This window comes from Crinia signifera, chromosome 3 (genome assembly GCF_055691185.1).
Source record: "Crinia signifera chromosome 3, ASM5569118v1, whole genome shotgun sequence".
NCBI classification, from domain to species: domain Eukaryota; kingdom Metazoa; phylum Chordata; class Amphibia; order Anura; family Myobatrachidae; genus Crinia; species Crinia signifera.
The window spans coordinates 34539995-34556271 of NC_139219.1; the positions used below are offsets into that span (position 1 = coordinate 34539995).

The window sequence follows — 16277 nt, forward strand, 5'->3', positions numbered from 1 at the left end:
CTAATAAAAAGCCCCTCTTGCCCCTAGTCATGGGTGCCTCTTCCCGCTACTGATGGGTGCCTCTTCCCTCTACTGGTGTGCTCCTCTTACCCCTAGAGATGAGAGCCTCCTACCTCTAGTGACGTGTACTTCTTCCCTTTACTGATGGGCGCGTCTTCCCCCTGTGGTGTGCTCCTCTTATCCCTAGTGATGGGTGCTTCCTACCCCTAGTGGTGTGTGCCTCTTCCTTCCAGTCATGTGCTCCTCTTCCACCTATTCCCCCTAGTGATGAGCATATCTTGACCTTGGTGATGGGCGCCTCTCACCCCTAGTGGTGTGCAGATTTGAATAGCAATTAGTTCACCAACACACTGTATGAATGTATAGGGGATCAGATTCCAGATCTGCAACTAGGGTGACATTCATTAGAGAATCTCAACGTGGTCATAAGGTCATCAACGACTATGTTGATATTAAACGTACATAGACACAGGTGAAATGCTGACCTATTGTCCCAGGCAACTTCTGTTACCTGCAGTGAGGGTCACTTTTGGTAAAACATTTGTATACAGCTGCTTTCTGGTAAGTACAGTCCCCCTAATCCATAACTCTTACCCCTGCTATTAACTTCTAACCCTCTCCCTGGTTCCTACCCCTTCCCCCCGCCATCCTCTACAGCTTAATCCTAACCTCCCCCTAGTGCCTAAGCACAATGTCAGCATTTCACATGTTGAAGTTCTGAGAAAATTGACATATTACCTGTTGTCATTTTAACACTGTCAGCATCATAACTGTCAACATTGAGGTGTTGATATTATTACTAACATTTTTTCTAGACCAACAGGTTTTCTAACACAGCATATGACATGGGAGTTTGAAGCTGATTGGCTGGTACATTATGTCTGTCCATTTTATCTCTTCCCAAGTCTTAGTAAATAGACTCCTTAAGGACTACATCCCCTGAACATACGGCCTTAACCTAAACTTTATTTGATGGGTCGTTCGCAGAGGGGAGGGATGGGGTGGTGGCGGTGCTGGGACATAGCATTCCCGTGGATACATGGGCAGGCAGATGCCTGCCGGGGGCGGGCAGCTGATGACACATGAAGTCATCCCCCACCCTGTCTTCATCCCGCTGGCCGCAAATATGTCAGTTGAGATTGACAGGTCTATTTTACGAGGTGACAGCATGACAGTATGCTTCATGGCATGTTCGGGCTGAAAATTTTAAGTGACTCATATTAAAATACAAATTCCACTGCTAGTAAGTATGCGGCTAAGCCTGCACACATTTACCAATGAGGACGCACAAATTGAGTATTTAGTATTTTAATTTTACTTACCCAGAATTTAGCTTTGCCTTTTCAACCAGTGTCCGGGGCTGATACATCTTATTAAGTAGCTCCGGAGAAGAGATTGGCTGGGCGAGAGCTAAGATGTTGCAGTTTTGGTCTGCCAGCGGACTGTCAGTAAACCAAGTGATTGTGGCAGAGGCCGGAGTGCCGTTGACAGGGTCATACATGGGCGTCATAGTCTTGCTATATAAACCAGGGCTAGCTGCAAGATTAAAGTGTAAATATATAACATTTGTAGTAGATGCCACTGTGGTTTACACATTGATAATTACACGCAGCAGGATGACTGGGAAAGTCACGCTAGCAGAGCCAGTAAAGCTGCACCCAAGTACGCAGTCACTGGCTTCAGTACGCCTAGATAATGGGAGTGACACGCCCCCAATTTCTGTATTACTGCCTGTCGCCGCCCCTTCACATGTCAATCATGCTGCAGCGTATAAGACACTGTAGGGCAAGATTGCAGCACCGGACCGCAAGTAGGGCTGGTATAAGGCTTCTTGGCACCCTAGGCAAAAACTTCAATCTACTACGTAGCAATTCCACAGCCGCCATCTGTATTACATACATTGGCGGAATTTACTTATGGGCTGCAGGCAGAGGCGGATTTAGAGATGAGGGCGCCCCTAGGCACAACAATATTTTTTATTGATTACTTATAAGCTCTCATTTGAAAACAGCCAATATAATGGATTTATTTAAAAAAAAAGCCACTAACTGTGACATGTTATTTTACTATGAATACATATTACTAAGTAGGACAGTTTATAGGGGCAGTATCTCCATGTCCTATCCATTTACACTCTATTTAAGATGGAATATAGTACAGTACAGTGGATATTTTGCAGTTATTGGTACATTTTGGGCTGACAGTACCATCACAGGCATCGAAGTGCCGCCCCCAAACTTGTGCCGCCCCTAGGCACGTGCCTCACGTGCCTAATGGGAAATTCGGCTCTGGCTGCAGGGCTGCAGCCCCCCCCAGGTAAAATCCACCACTGTGTGAAGCCAGGTGCAGTCTATTGTCCAACCTGCCAGTCACCCAAGACAGTCCCATTGGGAGGAGTTCCCTCCCTCCGTGATGCCTCTAGAGGCTGCTGCAGCCTATACAACTGGGTTCTGCACATACTCAGTACCGAGGATGATACTGCAGATGCACCGGACCCGGAACAGTGAATATGCTTCTATGGACTGCTGCCTAAGCAGCCCATAGAGGCTGGGGGCCAGTGCATGCGCAGTACTGAAGAATTTACTGCGCATGTGCCGGTCCTATGACCGCAACGGGGGTCAGGACCATCAGCGGGGACCAGCAAGCATCGGCTGCGGTGGCAGGGACCAGCAGTGTGAGTGGGGTGGTGGGGCGGCTGCGGTGGCCAGTGTCAGTCCCCTCCTCCACAGAGGTAAGAGCCGCCACTGATTACATATAACAATAATGTCTTCCACTTGAGCAGACTCGGTGCCTCCCCAGATCCCGGCACCCTAGGCCGCTGCCTAATGATACAACAGGCCCTTGCGCAGATTCAAAAACATCAGAGAGGTACGCAAACATCGGGTCTGCTGTGTCTTTGAATTAGACCCTTAATAACAATGGAAACCCCATTAAAAGAAACAAGAGTCAGTATGAACCGTGCCGGATTAATACATTAGATCTGGACAAATAGGACATATTCTATTACAGGACAAATTGATTTAAAAGCTCAGTGTATTACAATCGTGAGCAGCTCATTGTACTTACCTAATGATCCGGAACTACCGTGGGGGGTTTCCAGGTTTATTATATCTTCTAGAACAGGTTCCTTTACATCTTTTTTCTTTTTCTTCTTGGCAGAATCTTCCAGGGGTTTCAGCAATGAAATCTCTTCTGGTCTCCTGATATCTGGAAGCAGAGAGTCAGTAATAAGCGCAGTGAGTCTCTAATGTCAGATGTAACAGGTATAATGGGGCAGATGTAACAGGCAGCAATGTCTTATAGTTATCAGATCTGTACTTGGGGAAAAGTAACTTATTGCAGATATGCGGAGGAGATTTATCAAACCTTCTAGAGAGGACACGTGGAGGGTCTGTGCAGCCAATCAGATCTAAGCTATCATTTATCTATAAAATTGTAGATAGAATGTTATTGGTTGCCAAAGGGAAACATCTGTTCTTTAGAATGTTATTCTGAATGTTCGCTAAATCTCTCCTTCAATGTGACTATAAATGTATGTGTTTTAGCCAGTGGTCCGTGTGCAGTCTCCATCTAGGCCCCCTAGAGGTCAGTACACTCTGAGCACGAGGGTCACTAGGAGACCCAAGCACTGTACCAGAGCCTAGTGCGCATGCACAGGTCCCCAAGAGGATGGCACGGTGGCCATCTTCCTGGAGATTTTATGACTGAGCATGTGTTAACACTGGGAAAATGGCCACCACAGCATTTCCTGGTGATTTCTGTAGTTCTGATTCCACCGACTAGGGATGGTCATCGTTGCCTTTGCCATCGATGTTTACGATGACCATGCAACTGAACATCAATGGCGCACAACTATGCAATGGATGACCATCGATGTTTTTACATAGCGATGGTCATCCATTGTTTTTGACTGATTAGCCTGTGTGAATATGGAGGAGGGGCTTCACGGGTGTCCTGGGCGGAGCTATGCTCCGTGTCCCAGTAAAAAGCAAAACAAAACTATTTGTTTAAGCTTGACATCGATGGTGGGAAACCATCTGGTTCTTCCCCATCGATGCCAAAACTATTCTGCATCGGCCATAAACCATCAATGTTTTCTAAACATCGATGGTCGATGGCCATCCCTACTGGCACCGATCTAGGACAGCAGAGTTGGCCCCACCCCCTTCCCAAGTACATGGGTAGTGTCTAGATCCCATGCAGTTTTGGTAATTTTCCCATCATGCCCTGGGTCCACGTATACCTGGAGGGGGAATATAAATCTGTGGCGAGCGAAGCGAGCCACCGTGCCCGAAGCGTGCGAGCGTAGCGAGCCCGCGAGGGTACAATGCTGCAAAAATAAAACAAAATAACTGACACCTACATGAATTACACATAAATTAAAAAACGTTGTGAGGGCATCTAACAACTTCCGCCCTCACTGAACGTCACATCCTGTAACCTATACTGCATGGGAACTAGTCTCTACCCAAGTACATACATCAGGTAGAGCTGTCTGCCCCTCTGCTTGCACCCTCAAGTTTTAGCCTTATCATTGACACCCAGGGGGAAATTTACTAAGATGGAAGTTGTATTTCACATGGGATGTTGCTATGGGAAACCAATCAGATCCTGTCTATTATCTTGTATAGGGTGCTAAATAAATAAGAAGTAGATTCTGATTGGTTTCCCATTGCAACATCCCATGTGAAATACAACTTCCATCTTAGTAAATTTCCCCCCCAGTATGTCCCAGGCACCAGAGCAGAGGTAAAAAAAGCAGCTTAGCATGATGGTATTGTACACTCAGCAATATATACTTCATGGTCTCTGCAATTATTTATTTTAAATAACAATGCACAATAACGCGGAAGTAAGGTGCTTGAGAAATACCTGTCATGCCGTCAGCAGCATGATTTGTGTAATTGCACATTGTTATACACAAGGAATAATTGCAATACAGTACATTTGTACATGACCCTATAGACCTTTTGCAGACATGTAAATAAAAAGCACTGAGGAATATTACGTCAGTAGTTACAGCATTAGCTATAAACACTGGGACTACAAATGATCAGATTATAATCTTATTATAAAGATAATTTGGGAAATGTATTAAATATATAAAAAAGTGGATTAGCGGATAGCTCACAGCGACCAATCAGCTTCTAGCATCATTTTATAGAATGTACTGGACAAATGACCGCCAGGCAGTACTATGCAGGTGACTGTGCTCGCAACTCCTTAGCCTGAGCGGACAGTCAACCTCTCTGGGGATGATCCTATTCCTGAGCGCAAATCACCATAAGGGTGCGAGCAATTTTAAGTGAATTCGGACCAGTGAAGGGTGCAAGATTGGCTTAATTCGGGTGCCGTTTTCAGCGTTTAAATGCGTGCAAGGGGACGTGTTCTCGTGCACATCCCATCGCATGTTACCGAGGGGATGCGGGGTGAAATACAAGCCTTGTATATAAGCTGCAATGTAGTCTTTCAAGAAGATATTATGTAATATACAGCACTGTTTACATGAGCAAGCACGGTCATGCTCTACGGGATTGGGGGCGTGTCTCTATTACCCAATGACATTCCACAGCCCTAAGCAGCATCTGCGTTATCTGCCAGACATTGGGCCTTATTCTACTTCACTCTTTCTGACAAAATCCTTCCTAGATGGACAAAACCATGTGCACTGCAGGGGGGCAGATGTAAAATGTGCAGAGAAAATTAGATTTGGGTGAGTTATTTTGTTTCTGTGCAGGGTAAATACTGTCTGCTTTATTTTTACACTGCAATATAGATCTCACTTTGAAGTAAAACCCCACCCAAATCTAATTCTATCTACACAAGTAACATCTGCCCCACCTGCAGAGCACATGGTTTTGTCCATCTAAGAAGGAATTTGTCAGAAAGAGTGAACCAAAATAAGGCCCATTGTTATGGTTAGATTCCAATCGGTTGGGAAAGTGCTGAAATCATGCAAAACAATAACTATTATTTTATTGAACAATCGTCCCATTTAAGCCACATTCTACAATCACGCCATAGTACAGAGGCTCCCAGGCTTTCTACAACCACGGCACACTAGATTAGCAGCAATCCGCCTAGACCAAAAGACCAAAAGATTTTTTTACTGAGAAATTTGGTAAAGATGATTAAATGAAGTACATGTGTTTACATGTCCTCCTTAGTAACGTATGTGGCCGTCTTCCGGTTGTCCACATGGTATATGATACCACCAGCACTGGTTTTGTCACATAGACCAGGGGTGTCAAACTCAAATTCATCGGGGGCCGCATCAGCAGTTTGGTCACCCTCAAAGGGCCGGTTGTATCTGTAGGTCCCCCTGTATAATTATAATGCCATGACACCACAGGCTGCTCCCCCTGTATAATATAAAATGAATGCCATGACACCACAGGCTGCTCCCCCTGTATAATAATAATAATGCCATGACACCACAGACTGCTCCCCCTGTATAATAATAATGCCATGACACCACAGGCTGCTCCCCCTGTATAATAATAATGCCATGACACCACAGACTGCTCCCCCTGTATAATATAATAAAAGTAATGCCATGACACATAAATGTTTATACAGGAGGAGCAGCCTGTGGTGTCATGGCATTATTATTATTATACACGGGGACACCTCAGGAAATAGCAGATATATATATTTTTTTATTGTGAGTGTGATCCTCATCCTCACTTACTGTTTCTCCGTCTGTCCTGCAGCTGCTGCGGCTTACAGCTTTTCTTCACTGCTTGCTGCGGCCACACTGTCCCCGACTCCCGGTCCAGCTTCCCTGCCTGCTCCTACTTCTCTACAGACGCATGGGCGGGCGGCGTCATCGTCATGACGTCCCCACCCAGTGTCTGTCACTGCCGGGCATCAGAGGGAACAGGCGGCCGGGCCCTCCTCCACGTAGCCGTGGAGGCCGGCGGCCATGTTTCTGTAGCCGCATACATATGTGCCTACAGGAACATGGCTGCCGACAGTGGAGGAACAGGTAAGGCGGCCGCGGACGTGGACGTGGACGTGGACGCGGCCCGCAGCACTCCTGTTTTAGACACACTGCCCCTGCGTGCTATCTCCTCGCGCGGGCCACATGACGATATCTGGCGGGCCGGATTTGGCCCGCAGGCCTTGTGTTTGACACCCGTGACATAGACCATGAATAATTTGATCTGGTCCTGGACCACCAACGCATGGCACGCAGTTTGGGAACCACTGCCATAGTATACAGCAATACAGAAGAGTATGTGTGTAAAACATTAGATTTCATCCTATATTAGTAAACATTGCACACACCTATGCTGACATTCACAGAACAACAGAATCTAGTGTACAACTGGATCTATTATTGGGGGAGCAGTAGGGTGGCCAATCCCGGGATTGGGAACTGCAGGATCCTGGGATTTGGCCCCAAAATTGCCAGGATTTCGGGATTAAACTGTGCATACACAGTCTAATGCCGGGCAGCGACTGTTCCCAAGCCTGGTGTGGTCAGAGGGACTTGTAGTTTCACAACAGCTCTGGAGAGCCACAGGTTGCCTACAATGCACCCTTTGGTGTGTCGACCTATTGGCCGTATACAGTAATAAGGATACAGGGGAGAGGAAGGGGTGGCAGGGGGAGGCAAGAGGTGGCAGCAGGAGAGGCAGTAGTGTGTTATAGAGAAGCAATATGTAGCAGTGGGTGACATGGAAAGTTAAAGTGCAACAGCAGGAATCAGTGGTTGACAGCAGCGTGAGAGGGTGACAGGGAGTAGGTGTCACAGAGAGGATGACAGTGTGAGGAAGACAAACAGAGGGTGACAAGGAGAAGCAGTGGGTAACAGGTAAACAGTGGCAGGAAGAGGAGTGGATAGAGGGTAGAAGCAGTGGGTAGAGAGGGAGAGAGAGAGGGTGATGGGGAGCAGGTGATTGGAAGAGAGTGACAAGCAGAGGATGAAAGGAATAAGGTGTCAAAGATAGGTTGACAATGTGAGGAAGACAATCAGAGGGTGATAAGTAGAAGCAGTGGGTAACAGGGAGACAGTGGCAGGGAAAGGAGTGGATGGAGGGTAGAAGCAGTGGGTAGAGAGAGGGAGAGTGAGAGGTAGAGGGAGGATGAGAGAGGAAGAGAAGGGAGAGACAGAGGAAGATAGAGAATAGGAAAGTAGAGGGATAAGGGGAAGAAGAGAGGGAGGGAGAGGGAGAGGGGGAGGAAGAGAGTAAGAGGGAAAGGTGAGAGGGGGTAAAGGAGAGTGGGAGGGATTGCGAGAAATGAGAGGGATCAAGGGAGAGGAGGGGATAGAGGCAGAGAAAAGTAGACGGAGAGTGGGAGGAAGAGAGAGAAGGAGAAAGGGAGGGAATATATAGAGAGGGAGTGAGATAGGGATGGGACAGAGTTTGGGGAGAGAGAGGTATAAAGAGAAAGGGTGAGATGGAGAGAGAGGGATAGAGGGGGAGAAAGATATGTGGAAGAAAAGAGAAAAGGGAGAGAGGGAGAGAGAGGAATGACTGCTGTAAGAAAAGAGAGAACTGTCATGGGCAAGGGAAACGCCTTTCTTCCCAGTTTCATGTTAGTCATCTAGATTGCGATGCCTGGCCCTGGCGACCGCAGCCTGCCAAGCACTCTGAGTCTGGGGGTGTAGCTTAGAGAAGAGGGATGGAAGAGAGACTGTGGCCCCTCCTACCCCTCTGGCTGGGCACGGACCACACCAATGTCACATAGTTAAGCAAAGCCAGGCTGCATTGAAGGCAGCGTTACTGGGGAGGAGCTGAAAAGAGAGAAGGGAGGACTAGGGACAAAGCAGCACCTTCTCTCCCCCTGCCAGGCTGTCAATCACCAATAGCAGCAGCAGAGTTGAATCTGGAGCACTGGTGGCTGGCAGCACAGCAGTATATGATGAGCCAATGTGACTTATTATAGTGCCATCTGTGACCAGTGAGGCGGGCCCCAGGACTGTGCAATCAAAATGCAAACCCCTGCACACCAGCACGCTCCGACTCCTGATCATGGGTTAAATTCCCACCATGGCCATAACACTGTGACGTTTGTGTATTCTCCCCGGGCTTGTGTGGGTTTCCTATGGGTACTCCAGTTTCCCTTCACAAAGCAAAAATATACTGGCAGGTTAATTGGCTCCCAGTCCAACCCATGCAGGGGTGAGGATGCCTAAAAACACCTCTCGCCCCTCCAGCCACTCGGTATGACCTAAGTCAGTGATGGCTAACCTTGACACTCCAGCTGTTGTTGAACTAAGCATCCCAGCATGCCCTGCTACTGTTTTACTATTTGGCCATGCTAAAACGGATGCAGGGCATGCTGGGATGTGTAATTTAGCAACAGCTTGAGTGTCAAGGTTAGCCATCACTGACCTACAGTACAGTAAGTGAAGTGATAACGGCGCATCCACGATTGCTGTCACCTTATTAGAGACACCTGGCTAGTAAGCTAAGGGACAATTGCACTTAGGTGTAATGCACTGCACACATGGGATATAAAGAAGACAAGGAGACTGCAGATGATCATCGTTGCCCCACGTTCAACATAAGTGGCAAATGGCGCAATCCCGTTGCCACACTCGTGCATTTATTTTGCTCCTACGGCTCATAGAAATGCATTGAGCGGCAATGGCACAGCGTGGCAATTCCGGGCACCAGGCACGAGCAGCCGTGGTGAAGCAAAGATGAGCGCAGCTATATCTGGATGATGAGTTGTCACTATAATCAGATGTTCTATGTCGCCCTTGCTGTATCTGCACAGAATGATTTAGATGGTGCGTTACTCACTGAGTGTTCTGCAGACTTCTAAAACCGCTTTGAAGACCAGCGATGAAAAATTGACTTTTAGTCTGACAGTTTTCATATTTGGTAGCCGGAGACGCAGGAGCTTGTGCTGAGGGGTGAAGAACAGCTTGGCGTTGGCCTGTATTCCATATTTGTCTAGTGTCCAGTGAGTCTTCAGCAACCAGAAGTTCTTCTGTCCCCACCAGAGAGCATAGTCTGACCAGTCCCTAGAGACACCTAGAGAAAGAGTAAAAGACACCACAATCAATAACATTCCAATACAAGCTGTAGAATATATACAGGGAAACTATTACACCCAGTAGTTGTCATATGTGGAAGGGCTACTACTAGCCAATCAAAATGGCTGTTTATGTGTTCTACCTTCCTACCAATAAGAGCACCAGATTTGTTTTGCAAAGTACGTGGTGGCCTTCTGGAACCAGGGACATAGAGAGTTTAGACAGGTCTTGGTAATGTAGGTGAGGGTGTGGCCTAACCACAGCAGTGTGACCACACCCTCTTGACTAACCATGTGATCAGCTGCTGAAGGTAGGAAGGAGGTTCCTGTGGGCGTTGAACTGTTTAAGCGCAGCAAAGTCTTGGCCCAGGGAAGTGCTATAGTATGCACACCTAAGCCAGGGGCAGATCCAGTAGGGGAGGATCCAGGGACGCTGATATATGCCAGGTCCATGGCAACTGATCTGTGCGTTCCCCCCCCACAGGCAGACCCGACACATAGCAGCGTGTGCTGTTCCATTATTACATGCATAAGGCCATCTTAGACAAAGGTCGACACAAGCAAAAGATCAACATGGAAATGGTCGACACATGCTGTTTTCATGGTTTTTGGTGTCAATATGTAGATTTCATCACATGGACTCCAAATTAGTGTAACGTGTTCGCTCACCATGCTGCGACGCCGACTTCACCCATATTGGAGACATAAGGGGAGATTCTCTAAAACAGAAATGCGGTAAAACCCCCGTTATCTGGGTTTTTACCGTATTTCTGTATGCTCTGTGCCCCCTCCGCAGTGTCACCGCTGCGGAGGGAGTCGCCAGCAAAAGCTGGCGGTTCCCTGCAGAAGCCTATGGGCCTATGGGCTTCTTACCGCAGCGGTGTGTGAGGGATCCGTCACGGATCCCTCCCAGCATGCCCTGCGGCAGGCACCGTGCTCTGCACATGCGCAGATGGACTCCCGGGTCACAGACCCGGAAGTCCAGCACCGGCGCCGCATCGCAAGGGACAGTTCTTATCGCTGTCCCTTGCATTAATGGCCACATGTGTTAGAGCATATGCGGTCATTAAGAATGCGGTGGCCGGCAAGGGGGGGGGGCAAAACAGGCCTGCGGGTGTTAGAACTTCCCGCCCATCAGCTCATATCTGGCATGTTACAGGCGGGTTTGAAAAATAACAGTTCTGAGCTGATTGGTTGGTGGTTTATCACTCTCTCCATTTTTCACGGCTTAGTACATCTCGCCCATAGGGGTACATTTTCTAAAGCTTCTACAAATGAAAAGAGGTGATGTTGCCTATAGCAACCATTCAGATTACGTCTATAATTTCTATATTGCATCCTAGAAAATGATAGAAAGAATTTGATTGGTTGCTATGGGCAACATCACCTTGTTTCATTTTCAGAAGCTTTAGTAAATTGACCTCATAGTATTAAGACTGTGCATTGATGCGAACGGCCGGTGTTTAGTTACACAGACACCAAACAATGAAACAAAGAGCTTAACCCCTTGATTGGTGGGTTTTGTTGGGGCAGGACAAACCTACTAGGGCAGGTTTGTCCTGCCCCAGCAAAACCCACCACAGATAGTAGGAAGCCGCCGCCCCTCCTCACCTCCACTCCCCCCTCACCTCCGCTCCGGCGTTAGTACACTGGAGCTCCCCCGCCGCCGCTTCCCCCTGCCGCCTGTCAGTCATCACACAGGCGGCAGGCTCGGGGATGTTTTGCGGTGGCTCAGGAGGACTCGGGTGCCTGAACTCTCCCGAGTCCCCCCGAGCCGCCGCCGACCATCCCCGAGCCTGCTCGCTAGTCTGTGTATATTCGCAGCATAGCGAGCAGGTAAACGTCGCCCGCTTCCCCGCTAAACGTCTGCCCCTCCCCCGACTGCCCAAATCTGCTCACTAGCATTCTAGTGTATGTGTACGCTTAGACATCCACTCGCATGTGGCCACATGGGGGGAAAAAAATCATTCCATGGTCGCTCACCAATCGAATTATTTTTTTCTCCCTCCTTGGATAAAAGTAAGTATATAATTACTTATATAGTGGACTAGGTGATTCATCGCGCCCTACGGGCGCTCTTCACACCGTCGTAAGGGGCTGCGCCCCCTTAATTTGTGAACGTTTGTATATGAGAAATATGCTTAGAATTGTATGAAAGATGCCCTGTATTGCAACTTAGGTGTCCGCGAATCGCGGGAGGGGGGGTCGCGGAGGGTGCCGCGAATTGCAGGAGGGGGGGTCGCGGGGGGTGCCGCGAATTGCAGGAGGGGGGGTTGTGGGGGGGTGGATGCTGCGAATCACGGGAGGGGAGGGATTGCAGAGAATCGCGGGAGGGGGGTCGCGGGGTGGGTTGCCGCAAATCGCGGGAGGGGGGTTACGGGGGCGGGGGTTGCGGCGAATCATGGTAGGGGGGGTCGCGGGGGGTGTGCCGTGAATCACGGGAGGGGGGGGTCACGGGGTGGGGTGCCGAGAATCGCGGGGGTGTGTGTGTGTGCCGTGAATCGCGGGAGTGGGGGTTGCGGGGGGGGGGTGGGGGGGGGGGGTGACGCGAATCGCCACAAGAAAAAATCAACACAGAAAGGTCAACACATGTAAATGTTGACATAAGTGTGGCACTTCATTGGTGTCCATGTCGACACATGAGAATGAATATGAAAACATTCAAAAAATGAAAAAAAAAAACTTCAAAAACTCATGTCAACCTTTTTCATTGTCGACCATAGCCATGTCAGTGTTTTCCATGTGCAATTTAATTCTGGAGCTGGCGCGAATCGCGCGGGGGGGCGCGAATTGCGGGAGGGGGGGTCGCGGGGGTGGGTGCCGCGAATCGCGGGAGGGGGGTTCCGGGGCGGGGGTTGCGGCGAATCATGGGAGGGGGGGTCGCGGGGATGTGCTGTGAATCACGGGAGGGGGGGTCACGGGGTGGGGTGCCGAGAATCGCGGGGGAGGTATGTGTGTGTGTGCCGTGAATCGCGGGAGTGGGGGTTGTGGGGGGGTTGTTTGTGTGGGGTGTGACGCAAATCGCCACAAGAAAAAATCAACACAGAAAGGTCAACACATGTAAATGTTGACATAAGTGTGGCACTTCATTGGTGTCCATGTTGACACATGAGAATGAATATGAAAATATTCAAAAAATGAAAAAAAAAACTTCAAAAACTTATGTCAACCTTTTTCATTGTCGACCATAGCCATGTCAGTGTTTTCCATGTGCAATTTAATTCTGGAGCTGCCGCGAATCACGGGGGGTGCCGCGAATTGCGGGAGGGGGGGGTCGCGGGGTTGTGTGCCGCGAATCGCGGGAGGGCGGGGTTCACAGGGGTTCCGGTGGGGGGTTGCCGCGAATTGCGGGAGGTGGGGGGTCACGGGGAGTGCCGCGAATCGCGGGAGGGGGGGTTGCGGGGGGGTGTGACACGAATCGCCACAAGAAAAAATCAACACAGAAAGGTCAACACATGTAGATGTTGACATAAGTGTGGCACTTCATTGGTGTCCATGTCGACACATGAGAATGAATATGAAAACATTCAAAAAATGAAAAAAAAAAACTTCAAAAACTCATGTCAACCTTTTTCATTGTCGACCATAGCCATGTCAGTGTTTTCCATGTGCAATTTAATTCTGGAGCTGACGCGAATCGCGGGGGGGGGGGGGGGGGGCGCGAATTGCGGGAGGGGGGGTCGCGGGGGTGGGTGCCGCGAATCGCGGGAGGGGGGGTTCCGGGGCGGGGGTTGCGGCGAATCATGGGAGGGGGGGTCGCGGGGATGTGCCGTGAATCACGGGAGGGGGGGTCACGGGGTGGGGTGCCGAGAATCGCGGGGGAGGTATGTGTGTGTGTGCCGTGAATCGCGGGAGTGGGGGTTGTGGGGGGGTTGTTTGTGTGGGGTGTGACGCAAATCGCCACAAGAAAAAATCAACACAGAAAGGTCAACACATGTAAATGTTGACATAAGTGTGGCACTTCATTGGTGTCCATGTTGACACATGAGAATGAATATGAAAATATTCAAAAAATGAAAAAAAAAACTTCAAAAACTCATGTCAACCTTTTTCATTGTCGACCATAGCCATGTCAGTGTTTTCCATGTGCAATTTAATTCTGGAGCTGCCGCGAATCACAGGGGGTGCCGCGAATTGCGGGAGGGGGGGGTCGCGGGGTTGGGTGCCGCGAATCGCGGGAGGGCGGGGTTCACAGGGGTTCCGGTGGGGGGTTGCCGCGAATTGCGGGAGGTGGGGGGTCACGGGGAGTGCCGCGAATCGCGGGAGGGGGGGTTGCGGGGTGGTGTGACACGAATCGCCACAAGAAAAAATCAACACAGAAAGGTCAACACATGTAGATGTTGACATAAGTGTGCCACTTCATTGGTGTCCATGTTGACACATGACAATGAATATGAAAACATTAAAAACATTCAAAAAATGAAATAAATCTTTAAAAACTCATGTCAACCTTTTTCATTGTCGACCATAGCCGTGCCAGTGTTTTGCATGTGCCATTTAATCCTGGGGCTGCCGCGAATCGCGGGGGGTGCCGCGATTTGCGGGAGGGGGGGTTGCGGGGGGTGGGTGCCGCGAATCGCGGGAGAGCGGGGTTCATGGGGGTCCCGGTGGGGGGTTGCCGCGAATTGCGGGAGGGGGGGGGTCGCAGGGGGGTGCCGCGAATCGCCGGAGGGGGGGTTGTGGGGGGTGTGACGCGAATCGCCACAAGAAAAAAATCAACACAGAAAGGTCAACACATGTAAATGTTGACATAAGTGTGGCACTTCATTGGTGTCCATGTCGACACATGAGAATGAATATGAAAATATTCAAAAAATGACAAAAAAACTTCAAAAACTCATGTCAACCTTTTTCATTGTCGACCATAGCCATGTCAGTGTTTTCCATGTGCAATTTAATTCTGGAGCTGCCGCGAATCACGGGGGGGGGTGCCGCGAATTGCGGGAGGGGGGGTCGCGGGGGTGGGTGCCGCGAATCGCGGGAGGGCGGGGTTCACAGGGGTTCCGGTGGGGGGTTGCCGCGAATTGCGGGAGGTGGGGGGTCACGGGGGGTGCCGCGAATCGCGGGAGGGGGGGTTGCGGGGGGGTGTGACGCGAATCGCCACAAGAAAGGTCAACACATGTAAATGTTGACATAAGTGTGCCACTTCATTGGTGTCCATGTCGACACATGACAATGAATATGAAAAAATTAAAAAAATTAAAAATAAATCTTCAAAAACTCATGTCAACCTTTTTCATTGTCGACCATAGCCATGTCAGTGTTTTGCATGTGCCATTATTTAATCCTGGGGCTGCTGCGAATTGCGGGGGGGGGGGGGGGGGGGTGTGCCGCGAATCGCGGGAGGGGGGTCGCAGGGGGGTGCCGCCAATCGTGCAAGGGGGGGTCGCGGGGGGGTTCTTTTTGCCGCGAATCGCGGGAGGGAGGTCGCGGGGGGGGTGTTTTTGCCGCGAATCGGGGGGGGGGTCGGGTCACGGGGGAGGGTTTGCCCCGATTCGCGGGAGGGGGGGGGTCGCGGGGTGGTGGTTATGCCGCGAATTGCGGGAGGGGTCGTGGGGGGGTTCTTTTTGCAGCGAATCGCGGGAGGGGGGGTCGCGGGGGTGTTTTTGCTGCGAATCGCGGTAGGGGGGGTCGCGGGGGAGCGGGTGTTTTTGCCGCGAATCGCGGGAGGGGGGGGCGCGCGGGGGGAAGGTTTTGCCGCAAATCGCGGGAGGGGGGCGCTCACCTGGTGGCTGTGGAGTAGCAGTGCTGGGCAACATGGGAAGGCAGTGGGTGTCTGGCACTGTCTGTGGGCTCACTGGGCTGGTTCTCTGTCACATACCTCCCAACATGACCCTCTCCAGGAGGGACACAATGCTCTGTTTCTAGACTTCCCCTTAATGTATGATTGCCATCAGGGCCGGCGCTACCCACTCAGCAGCTCCTGCAAAGCAGGGAGGCGCCATACTGAAAAGGCGCTGTCTCCCTCCCTGCTCTGCTAAAGCTGCCTCAGCCCTCACTGTCACTGCCTCCTGCACGCAGCCCGCAGTGCCCGTCTGACAGCGGGCGGCAGTATGGAGAGGCTGAGCAGCTCCCTGCACCGCGCACACACTGTCCTCCTCCTGCGACCTGCCCCCTCTTCCTCACGGACACTTGCGCTGAGGCATGTAGCGCTGTCTGTGAAAGCCTGGATGACATGTCATGTCCGGATCCGCCCCCTACCCATTGCTCCCTGCGCCTGTCAGCTGTAAATCAAATGATGAACAGGCAGCAGTGCCGCCTCCCCTTCCGTCCCTCTTCTCAGT

At 50.4% G+C, this 16277-nt stretch overlaps 1 protein-coding gene across 1 annotated transcript in view; it reads right to left on the reverse strand.

Moving 5' to 3' along the window:
• The window catches only part of FERMT1 (FERM domain containing kindlin 1), a 66239-nt gene that overhangs the window by 21439 nt on the left and 28523 nt on the right, over positions 1-16277 (reverse strand). The window contains exons 3-5 of the mRNA XM_083175626.1: positions 9759-9992; positions 3067-3207; positions 1323-1536 (exon numbers count right to left, since the gene is read on the reverse strand). Of these exons, the coding sequence (XP_083031752.1) occupies positions 1323-1536; positions 3067-3207; positions 9759-9992 (589 nt within the window). The remainder of the gene's footprint in view (positions 1-1322; positions 1537-3066; positions 3208-9758; positions 9993-16277) is intronic.